This window comes from Drosophila biarmipes, chromosome 2L (assembly GCF_025231255.1).
Source record: "Drosophila biarmipes strain raj3 chromosome 2L, RU_DBia_V1.1, whole genome shotgun sequence".
Lineage (NCBI taxonomy): Eukaryota > Metazoa > Arthropoda > Insecta > Diptera > Drosophilidae > Drosophila > Drosophila biarmipes.
The window spans coordinates 16,606,018-16,618,066 of NC_066612.1; the positions used below are offsets into that span (position 1 = coordinate 16,606,018).

The following is a 12,049-nucleotide window of genomic DNA, read 5'->3' on the forward strand; positions in this document are numbered from 1 at the left end:
TGGCAAGTCGAGCGCTTTCATTTTTTTAAAAACTGTCGACGACGCAGCGTGAGACAGAAAGAAAAGCAAGCAAAATATACTAGGGTTTGGAAGAAAATGTTATACCCTTTTAAGGAATATTGAAAAATATGAAATAACATATTTGAGTATTAGGTTTGTACTTCAAGCATTATTAAATAGCTTCCTGCATTTCTAGTGTTTTGAATAAATGGTTTAAGTATTGTAGACAAGTATATCAGCCGCATTTTTAGAAGTGTATAAATGTAGCACCTCCTGGAGCTCGGTAAAAGCAAAAAATGGTTGAAAAAAGGAGTGAAACCAACAAATGCTCGCGTTAGGGTAGGGAACATTTTCAAATAGACACATACGTCCACCCACACTTGTGGGATAGGCTTGCATGTTTAGTTGCATTTGTTTGCAAAGAAGTGCACGTTTTTTTGCTTTGTGTAGCCTTTGCTTTGCTTATTTTCCGTTCATTTTAAGCTCTGCTTTTTTCCTTGAATGCATTTTTTTATACTTTATGTGTTCTCTTGTTCATTTAAAAAAAAAAAAGAATTTAAAAAACCTTCCAGGGGAGAGTTATGTATAATGTCATTTAGGAAATAACACTGATATTTAAAAACGCCAAGATTTTGGGTGGTGCTTAGGTTTCAAAGTTTATTACTCATACGCAGTGTTGCCTTCAATCAAATATGTTATTTTCATAATTTGCCTTGACTTTATTATTTAATGCTAAGGAGTGAGGAAATGGCCTTCTTAATCTCTAATCGTATTCTAAAACTTTTGTTTTTTTAATTATCTGAATATACAGCAATCACAAATTGTTACACTTTAACCAATTTTTCAAAAAAAGCCTTTTATTACGCAATATAAGATTTGATTTGAATTAAAGACTTAAAACTGGTGTTTGGGCCTTCACTTTTGCCTATTTACTTTAAAAATGTGCCATGAACCCAGGTGTCTGTAAATCTACACTCTTTCTTAGAAATATCAAAAAATTGCATTCGCGATGTCGTCGAAATGCCAGAGGCCGAAATGCACAGTCGAAGCGTGAACGCTGCAAATAGGAAGCATAAAAAATGTTGCCTGGGGTCGTCTGCAGGTGATGGCAGCTAGAAAGGGCGGTGTGAGAATATCGGTAGAAAATAGGGGAAAATTACAGAGAACATTTTTTTAACCGATTAAATCTGTTAGCTTCGAAGATAATTTATTTGGCGGTAAGACGCGATTCTATGTGTAGTATTTTTTTATACAACCACTGTTAAAATCCTTCAGTTAATAAATTTCTAATGTTCTAAACTATTTTACAGTGTACGTTCTGCAGGGTCTCTTACACCGTGAAGCGTTGAAGGCGTTGGCAGCTGCTAAGTAGCCGACACCGGAGTCTGAATCATTGGGGCGCACCTGTGTGTGTTGAAAATGGTAGACTGCGCTTCAGAGTGTGTGTGCATGTTGCTTTAGTTGATTGTTTGCTGGGGGCGTGACAGAGGGTGTGGCAGAGGGCGTGGCGGGTTGTGAAGATCAAAAACCAAGCTGTGGAGGAAGCCAATTCGACTTGATGAAATTAGGATGGCGATAAGTAGAAGAGAGGAAAATTAAGGTGTTTAAATCTCAGTTTACGCTATCTTTAAAATTTGAATGGAGTTTAAAAGAAACCTGGGCTATTATAATAAAGCAATTTATTCTTAAGGTACAAGGATACGTTAATTGTAACTATTGAAAAATGTACAAAAATTCAATAACCTGCATATTTATGTCTGTCGTCAAACGAAATATTTTGTATTACCCTTTCAAATAATTCGGGAAGATACAAGCTTTCATATTTCAAACTAAATTATGGCTCTTTAATTTTTAATTACAACTAGCCCAACTCGTTTCTACAGCAGCAATCTGTGTCTATTGTCCACAACACCAAATCAGAGTAAGCCCTTGACAAATGCCACACCTACACAGAATTATGGGCTCGACTTTCCGTCTGTCTGGCCATCAGCTCTTGAGCGACTTTGGCTGATGGATGACTGGGGGAGTGATAGGTCGGCTTCTGGGCCAGAATAACTTGACCCCAAAAATTGCGAAGGTCAGCCACAGAGATGGCTCATGAATTATTAAAGTCACAACAACAGCCAGTTGACCCTAATCCTCAAAACGGCTGCTGCCAATGATTGCAAAATGCTTAGCCAAATGGAACTAAATTCTGTGTGGCAAACTTTGAGCGGGCCACAAATTTGCGCCCAAAAGAAAACCAAACCACGAGTTCGGTCAGAAAGATGTTTTGACATTTTCCAGGACGTGGGTGAAAGTTCCCCGACCAACTCCTTTGAGTATTTTCATGCGCTTCTGCAAGTAGCACTTTAAATTAATGAACTGAGATTAAGCAAGACAAATTGTTGTGGGGCCTTGGGCTTCGAAAAATTTCCTTTAGAGGCAAATTGTTTTTCGTTCTGGAAATATATTAATTTGTATTTTGTTCTTGTCTTTCTTCGCTACGCCCTAGCCACCAATAAATTTACAATTTATTGTTATTGATATTTGTGTAAGCAATTTTCGCAGACCTCCCAACGCCCCACAATTAAGAATTTAAGGGGCAGAAAATTGAATGAATTTTCGAAGGAGAAAGGCAGTTGACAAGCTTGGAGAATTTATGGTACCTGCAGCAAGCCATGCAAAAAATATGCAGCCACTTTCACTTGTGGCCCGAGGGGGAAAACTCCAAATCTCATGTGGAAAATGCAGTCAATAAAATGGTTTCACCATCTACCTCTTCGTTCTGTCTCTCTTGGTCGGTAGCCAGGAAAATATTCATTGAATTTTGTAGTAACAAACGACAAGTTGTCAGTCAGTCGGTGCAGTGGAAAAACAGAGCCATTTCCAGGGAAAATTTATTGCCCCCAATGTCGGACAGGAAAACTCATCAGGTTCGAGTGAGACAGGCCGGGAATTATGCCATTAGATGTTTGATTTCCTTTTTTCCTTGTTTAGTTTCGGTTTTGTTAGCCAAGCGAGCAGTTCAAATAAATAAGCAATTTCCGACGACAACTCGAACAAGCATAAAATGCAATGAAGCAACAATTTTCCGCCGGCAGGGGAAAAGCGGGGGCAAGGACACTGGTGCAGCTTTAGGAAAAGCTCTTCAAAGTGCTTCTTAACTAAGCTTAAAAGCAATGCCAACGGCAACAGCAGCGACTTCGATTTGGTGTGGAAATTGCAGTTCACTCGTACATTTCCCCCTGATTTTCCCAGCCTTGGCTTTTCCCCGACAACTTTTCAGCTGTTATTTGTTTTTATTGCTGATGTGGCTCATTGAAGTGTGACAAAGTCGCCATCGTTGCGGCTATTAGTTGGCTCCAAAGGTGGCCTGAAGGTTGCAGGAAGTGCTGGTAGGGGCGAGCAGTCCAAGGATAATGCTGTTGCGACTGGGTTTACACCGAGCTGGAGTAAGGAATTAGGGTCTTAGTATTTTGCTGGTTCGGTAAGAGCTTAGGTTTACTACCTGGTAGTCGGAAGATTAAGTGAAGATTAAATTAAATAAAAATGTGAAGCTAAAAATTAACATATAACAAATATATTCTGAGCTCCAATCGGATTTAAATATATTATAAATTGAACCATAAATAAATTTGTGAAAGCCTCTTTAGTTATGCTCTTATTTCACATTGGCTCTAACAAAAAAGGGGTTTAAGACTCCGACTAATATTGATAATTTAAATTCTCAACTTGCATTAGATACTTATCTCATGAAACCAAACGAACCATCCCTTTCCTTTAGTTTTGACACCACTCTGAAAACCTTTAGCTAATTCAATAAAACCAAAACACAAGCAATGAGGACATTTAGGACGTAAGCTCCGAAATACCAACAGAGTTGTCGCATAAACGAAGGAACACGAAAACCAGGATAAGGAAAATGAGCGGCAGGAGTAAAACATCAACTAAGCTCATTTGTGGCCGCAGTTCTCCGCAAGTGGCTGTCCAGGAAGCCGCTGAAATCCCTGGCCAGCCAAGCGCTACAAAGCCGCGACATCCTTTTCACCTGCTTTCGACTTCGATGGGCGAAACTTCCATATTTCTCGGCACTGTCCTCATTTGTGGTTAATTTTGGGCCGCTGCCCGCGCTTATCCTTTGGCAACTGTCACAACTTGGCGACAGGAGCGGAGCGAAAGTTGCATTTCGAGCTCCAAGGAGTCGCTTAAGGGTGCACTGGGAATAAAGCTGGAGTCTATATAACCTGGAATCGGAATCTTTAAAAGTCATACTTCACCGTGTGGAATGCGAAATATTTTCTTATAATGTTTTTTAAAAGTAAATTTATTTTCGAGTTGAGTTTTAAATTCATTTTAACATAATTTAAGGTGTAGAAAAGTATGCAACAGCATCCGACTACCCTTCGTTCTTTGCATACGTTTTAGACACCCGTTTAGTATTTGACAGATATTTCAAAACCCTAGTGATAAAACATTTTAATAATAAATGTAGAAAATACAAATATTTCGTGAGATTTTTTGCCGTGTTGAAGCCACATTCCTATTAACCAGAAACGAGTAAAGAGACGGGAATTGGGAGGACACTGCAGCACTGTTGTGCGCTCCTTTTACCCGCCTAATTTCCGTCGCTTTCCCCGTTTTCCCCAGCATTCCCCGCTTTTCCCTTGCGCTAATTGGGGACACCGAAAATCTATAAACAGTCCTGGCAGTTCCGCAGTCCTTATCGCTGTCCTTGTACTTGGTCTTTCGGCTTTCAGCCCGAGTCCCTCTGCCCCGTTTAATGTGCGTCCTTAAGCACAATAAATCTGTTTATCTCTGGCAATGTCCTGCGCTCCTCTTGAATCGGGAGTCCTTGTTGGTCTGCTTAAAAGTTAACCTGCCCGGCGATAAAAAGTTTTCCACTGCTGCTCTGTGGTTTTCTCTCCCCGGCCCACGGTGTGTTGGCAGGCAAAATTTGTTAGCTATTTGTGCGGCATTATCCTTGTAGCAAGGAGTCGGGGCAGGAAGGGACACTCTGAAAAGTGAAGCCTCCACATGGTAGCATCAATCATCGGCGGGGAAATTAAATTGCACTTCAGCTTACCTTGGGCTAACGCTCGTTAACAATGGGCAAACAAAAGGTACCGGAAAGAAAAGGCAGTTTTGGGATGAATTTGGAAAATGCCTCAGAGATACCCTCGAAATCTCGGTTCATTTCCACCTTATGTTTCATCAAAAAGTGTACAAACAGAATTCCAAATTCCAATTTATTGGATTAATTTTTTATATTTGAAATTTGTTTCTTTTTGAAAAACATATTTTTTTGAACCTTGAAAAACTTCATTTCTGGTAGTCTCCAAAAATGATCCAGAACTAAGGGTATAAGCTCGACTGAAGCATTTGCAATGACAGAATCTAACAAAGGGAAGTAGGACCATGCCGAACCAGACACGTGCCCCAAACGCAAGCCAAAGAAATGCCTGGCCATTGGCCATTTTCCATGGATTTACCTTTACGGTTAGGAGCACTACCGGCTGCCGTCAGTTGCCAAAAGGAGACTTTGGTGAGCTTTAAGGCTGGCTGAGTTCCTGAATCCGGCCCCTCCGAATATGCACGCCCCACCCCCCCTTTTTGCAGGTGCACTGCGGTCATTTGCGAAGCCCGGCAACATTCCCCACCACCTGTGCCATCAATTGCAACCGCAAAATGGCAAAACAATCAACAAGCAGCGCGACGGGTGTTTGGCCCATACAAGATTTCGAGTGCCAAAACCAACTCCCCATCCGCCCCAGCAGTCCAGACCCCCATTCCAAAAAGCCCGCTCGGCGCGCCTCTGTCAACCGCAACGTGTTGCGAGTGAGGTAAGCGAAATTGTTTGGCCGAAACTGCAAGACAAAGGCTCCGACTGCGAGGATAAAGGTGTGTGGATGCACTGAAAAAATGTGGATAAATTAGGCGAACAATAGTATTGTTAGTAAAAATATTTAAAGTTTAAAAATGCTAGAATAGAAGTTTAATTCGGCAAGCCAAAGTTCGTATACAATCGCAAATATAAGAAATAATCAATGTCAGTAACACCATGTTCAATTCTTAAGGATCGTTGCTAGCTTCAGCGACACTATACAATTTTTTAAAATAATTATTTTATTATTTCCTTGACCGTTTCTTTAAGAGCCGTCCGATTTTTATTAAATTTATTTCAAAATTCTTAAACATAAAAAAAGACTTTTGGGAGAGTTTCAGCCCGAAGTCTTTAAAACTGAGAGACTAGTTTGGACAAACAGACGGACGGTCAGACAGACATGGCTAGATCGACTTGTCTAGTGATGCTGATCAAGAATATATATTTTATTAGGTCGAAAGTCTCCTTCACTGCGTTGCAAATTCTGACTTTAATCATAACACCCTCTGCAAGGGCATACAAATTATAATTCAAAAATAAAATACCATATTTTTAAAAGTGTTATAGAAAAGATGAAAGCTGGCACTTTACATTGACATTTAATTTTAAAAATTTTCTACGCAGAACCGTGTATAATATAATAATTTACCGGTACTAAAGTTCCGATACTTTAAAAATCCTCAATTGACTGCAATTTACAGAGCAGCAGTTCGCAACCTCCGTGAAAAATGAGTATTGGAAACGTCTTGAATATTATTGGTAAACTTTGTTTAAACAACTAATCCTATAAAGTTCTAATCATTATTTCTCCATTTACCAGCATTCATGATGTTTGCAGCGACGACAATTCCAGACGCAAAATTGAAGTGTAACCCAATGATTTGTCTTTCTGAATCTAAGCCATAACTATCTTGCTAAATAATTAAACAATATCTCTCTTGAAATACTTTAGATATTTTTATGTAGTTTGGTATACATCTTTGCCCCCTAAAGCTTTTTTTGAGTGTAGCGTCTGCATTGAAGGGGAAGCCAGTGATACGGCCGGCCCATTGCTTAGATGTCTGGCAGTCGAAATTGGATAGTTAGTCAAGTGAAATATGACCTATACAGAACCAGCTGCAGGGGCAGGGATATTAAAGCATTTAAGGAAATATATAGAGTTTCGTGATTTTTCAAATCAATAAAGGGAAAAGTGTTCTCTTAATAAAATAATTAAGACATTTTCAAAGTAAAAACCTTATCTTCAAAACACAAAATATCTCTACTTATCCCATTTCCAAATAATTTCCTTCAAAACCATCTCATTACTGAGGCACTTGCTACATCAGAAAACCCGAAACCTATTTGCACACGGCAATCTAAGCAAATCGTTTTGTCGAGCTTAATTTGCAGTTTGCCACCGAGTGTCTAACCTGGATGCCGGCGAGGGTCCTCGCACTCCGCTCCGCCTGGCCATCCAGGCTAATCCCAACTGACTTGGCTGGAAAAGTTTCCGTTTGGCGCTTGCCACGACGGAAGGCGCCAAGGAAATTCGGTCAAAGGGAGTTTCGCTTGATGAAGAAGTTGTTGTCGGTTGGCGATGGGATTCACACCACCCTCCTTCCACTATTCAGTGGGCGGAAGTGGGTGGAGGTGGGCGAAGCAGGGGTGGCAGGAAGGCAGCCAAGTGTTGTTCTGCATTGTGTTTTGGCCATTCGAGAATCCCCGGGCCAACTCCAACTCTCCAATTGACAATAGTTTTGCGCAAACTTCGAAAAGGCCAGTTGCACTCGACTGCCGGCAATGAATAAACAGGAGTTTCTGGGGCCGGAAAAGCGTGGGTCGAAGAGCGAGGAAAATTCTAAGGAAAACAGCGGCAAGGAAAGCATTGGGTAATTGTAATTCCTGCTCTTAAATGCCAGTTAACCAGTTTGCCTTGTTGGGCAATTACTTCGGGCCCGGCGCAGTACCTTCTACTACCAAAACTTTCGTAATGACTGAACACATTCAATTCCCATTTATATTTTCGACAGCCAAATGACTTTCTAAAGAGGCCATTTTAGCTGCCAACGCCGCAATTGATTTACACAAATTTAATCAGCAGTGAATGCACTGGAGAAACAACATTTATTCTGGCTGGTCGTACTTAATAAAACTCGTGCACTTGGGACAGCCTTCCACTATAATCGCTAAAGAAGTTGATAAGTTTTACTAAGGAAACTAAATTTTATATTCCCAAGAACTTACCCAGCAAAATAAGAATGTTTGGAAGGCTCATGATGTATCGGTCGATAGATCCGTTTAAGATTGAATGTTAGTGACTCTCATATTCTGCAAAATAGGAGCGGAAAATTTGCATTTATACGCCCTAGTCACATGTAAAATGTGTACAAATGCGAATTATTTTATAATTTTTCTGACCTAAAGTGAAGGTGAAATTAAGTAACCAGACTTAGGGCATTTCATAACAATCTTTACATAACATAAGAATAATAACACCACAATAATATATTTTAAAAAGATGAAATGAAAAAATATCTAGGGCTTAGATCTCAAGAATTGCTCAATGATCATATTTAGAGGTTTTAAGTTATATTGTATAAAAATTTAACATTTTGCATTTTAAATATAATATAATTGTAATAAAATATTGATAAAACACCTTCAAACGAAATAACATTTTTCTTCACTCACTCTTGCCAAATATTTAGGTTTAATGAAACGATATTTTAATATATTCATTGTACCAACTTTTCTTGCGACAGCGGGAGCTGAAAAATTGACCAAAAAAGCTTACCTTTGTGTTCGAAATGTGTTGGAGGTAAAAAGTGGGAGGAGATTTTCGGTTGGCACTACTGACGCCATAGGGGGGGAGGCGATTTGAGGTATAGTAACGCCCACAATGTCAGCTGTTGCCGCGGGAAAACTTCGAGCATCAAGTGAAAAACAAGTGGACGGGCAGCTGATGTTGACACCGTCTTTTTTAGAATGGGCGAAATTTCGAGGTGGACATTTTTAGGGTCGAGTGCAGTGGCGGTAAATTGCATGCCCCCGAACAACAACAATAACGACGGCGAGGAAGGGTCGCCGCTAGGTGGCGACACCATACGGGCAATCAAACTCCACAAAGGCAGCATCTGGTATAGGTTTCCCAGGAACTTTTTCCATATAATCCGGGATATATGGATGTGGGGTGGGGGAATGCCCGAATATGAATGGGTAGTAAGTGAGTCTGCAGCCATGAATAGATGAACTGGAGCTGGAGGGGTCTACAAAATATGCTATGAGTCCTTTACTTAAAGCTTAACAAGATGTATTAAAAATCGTATATTAGGGGTGTGCCTTAAACAAGTTCTTCCACCTCATCAAGAGCATTGCATTAGTTGTCGAAATATGATTAGAAAAAAACACAAGTACATAGTCTCTATTTAGTAACGGGTAATTTTCTAGCACAAAATTCGAACACAAACACCCCCGAATACATTCGAAATTATTGTGTTTACACCGCGGTTAGCCGCGCCAGGTGATTCCGCTCTGCCCCGGAAAGAGGCCTAGAAATCGACATCAAAAACTGCACAACTAAATAAAATCCAAGCCAAGTTGGGAAAGGAAACAATTTGGTCCCACCGGCTGAAGCCTGGGCTGTTGATGGGTGCCGTGAATATTTGCTAAAATTCTAATTCTAAAATGGACAGGAAGGACACACACCACCATCGCAGTCAGCAGACGGCGACCAAATCGCATTACGCCATCAGAATGGGAGTCCTGGAAAAATCGGCGACCAACATGGGCGCCACGATTGTGAATGCGGAATCCTCAACTAATTATCACCAAAATCGGTACTACAACGAACGGCAAAGTGGTATGGCTTCCGGAATTCAACCCTCCGTCTCTGGCTATTTGCAACAACAGGTATTAACTCATCAGTTGCCCAAGCCCCATGTTGATCTCAATGAAAAGCTGGCCAAGATCAGTCGTCATAATGCCCACAAAGAACTGGCTGCCATGCAGGCGAGAAATATGCAGGCCATCGACAAAAACGAAGAGGCCTTGAAGGACCTCCAAGCGAGCATTCCGGAAATACACAAAATCTTCGACGTACACTGCCGCATCGGAAGTGGCACCTTCAGCACAGTTCTCCTGGGCACTCTGCAGCGCGAACGGTGCCTCGTGGAAACCCAGAGGAGGCGGTTCGCCATCAAACATCATAATCCCACAAGCCATCCGGAGAGGATTCTCAGGGAACTGGAGTGCATGTTTCGCATCGGCGGAGTGGACAATGTGATTGGCATTAACTGCTGCATAAGGTACAACGAGAACGTGGCCTTTGTGATGCCCTATATGACCCACGACCGATTTCACGACATCTACAGGAGTCTGAGCTTTCAAGAGGTGCGTGACTACTTGAGGAACCTGCTCATTGCCCTGCGCCATGTGCACAAATTCAATGTGATTCACCGGGATGTGAAGCCGAGCAACATCCTATTTAACCGCCGAACCGGCAAGTTTTTGCTCTGTGACTTCGGCTTGGCTCAGCGGATCGCCGAAGATGGCAGTCTCATTCAGTCGAATGACCTGAGTTCTAGGGAGGCTTTCAGTTTTCTGAGGGAGGTGGAAAGCGGCAGGAACCTTATGCTGGCCGACGGAAATTCTGCCCAGGCCGAGGCCGATGATTACCTGGCCAGCCGAAGGATGCGGGCCTTGGGCGGCGGCGGCGGTGTCGATCATGCTCTGCCAGGACCTCCAAGTATGCAGAAACTGCGGGAACAGACGGGGGGTCACTTGACCAAGAAGGACATGGCCTACCAGAAGGCCGACACCATCAGGCTGCTCAACCGCCTGCGACTCATGAGCCCGAACGTGGATCCCAACAACTACGTGGTCTCTACGAACACCTCGAAGAAGGAAATGCACGCCTCCCGAGCAGGAACACCAGGCTACAGGCCACCAGAGGTGCTCCTCCGGTATCCCCAGCAATCCACTGCGGTGGATATCTGGGCTGCTGGCGTCATAATGCTCTCGTTGCTCTCGGCTCTGCACCCGTTTTTTAAGGCCCCCCACGATTGCGGGGCTCTGGCGGAAATAATCAATTTATTTGGCGATATGCCAGTGCGGAAAACTGCCTTCATGCTGGATAGACTGATTTTGCTGGCCCAAAAGGTAAGCACATTGGATTTGCGGCGGGTGTGCATGAGGTTTCGGTATGCGGATTTTTTCCTGGCCCCCGAAATACACCGGAAATATCGGAGGCCAGATGGAAGCACCGAAATGTGCCGGAGCTGTGAGCAGCCCACCTTTAATTGCCTGTGCAGCAACAGTGGGCACAACCTGGAGCGCTACGATGGGCTGGATATATTTCCGGCCAACGCCTACGATTTGCTCGCTCGCCTTCTAGAGGTTAATCCCCAGAAGCGTATAACCGCCGAGGAGGCCCTGAAGCACCCGTTTTTCAGCGATCAGCATCGGATTGCGCCAGGCGTGCCCCTTCATAACCAGCAGCACATACTGCAGCATCAGCAGCATCTAAGAGCCAGGGAAACTCTGCCGTCAGCTGCAGCCCGAACCCTGAAGGCATTCGTGTCCTATCCCATGGAACTGGCCTCCACAGCCTCACAGGCAGCGGCTAACATCTGATTCGGGGCCCCCACATTGTCTCTTATACAAATTCCTTGGCCTCCTTGCGCTTCGATTTGAGTCCTGGCCACCAGAGGAGATGGAGGGTGACCCTCATCAGCTTGTTGTGGGCAACGAAATTGTATTGTGCGGAAAGCAAAACAAAAAAATTATTAATATGGGCGATGGAAAATGTTCACGAAATTTACATCGAAAATATAAAGTAAATTCGTTTTTGTTGATTTCAAATTCATCAAGGCACCTACATCTCTTGTGGTATCTTTCTTTTTCAATTATTTTTCGGGGCTTGCATTGTTTTCATTGTCCTCTTTTATAGAAATTATTTTTTCCTCGGAAACCGAGGCAGTCAAAGAGTCATTACCCTAAAAAGGGTTTTATTAATGTTTTCGATGTTGGAGTTCATATTAAGTAATACAAATAAAAATGCTGTGTTTTATTGAACAAAACAAATATTCTGGAGTTTATATTATTTAATAAATTGCAAGAAAATTAATTTTACTGTGTCAGCTTGTTATAAGATGGTTTTTAAATGACGTTTGCAATATTGTTAATTATAAAATAGTCATTCATATT

The 12,049-nt window shown here is 42.1% G+C and overlaps 1 protein-coding gene and 2 long non-coding RNA genes across 3 annotated transcripts; 2 read left to right on the forward strand and 1 right to left on the reverse strand.

Annotated features, from left to right (window-relative positions):
• Nucleotides 1–6,508: 6,508 nt before the first annotated feature.
• On the forward strand, nucleotides 6,509–6,807 carry LOC108033595 (uncharacterized). Its single transcript, XR_001768686.3, has 2 exons — nucleotides 6,509–6,622; nucleotides 6,684–6,807. It is a non-coding gene; the product is annotated as an uncharacterized LOC108033595 (long non-coding RNA).
• A 1,041-nt stretch (nucleotides 6,808–7,848) lies between these two features.
• LOC108033583 (uncharacterized) lies at nucleotides 7,849–8,185 on the reverse strand. The gene is made up of 2 exons (XR_001768682.2): nucleotides 8,090–8,185; nucleotides 7,849–8,031 (listed from the first exon to the last, which is right to left on the reverse strand). It is a non-coding gene; the product is annotated as an uncharacterized LOC108033583 (long non-coding RNA).
• A 1,039-nt stretch (nucleotides 8,186–9,224) lies between these two features.
• On the forward strand, nucleotides 9,225–11,720 carry LOC108033329 (cell division cycle 7-related protein kinase). Its single transcript, XM_017107615.3, has one exon. It carries the CDS (start codon nucleotides 9,530–9,532, stop codon nucleotides 11,474–11,476), a length of 1,947 nt encoding a protein of 648 aa, XP_016963104.1. The 5' UTR covers nucleotides 9,225–9,529; the 3' UTR covers nucleotides 11,477–11,720.
• Nucleotides 11,721–12,049: the final 329 nt, after the last annotated feature.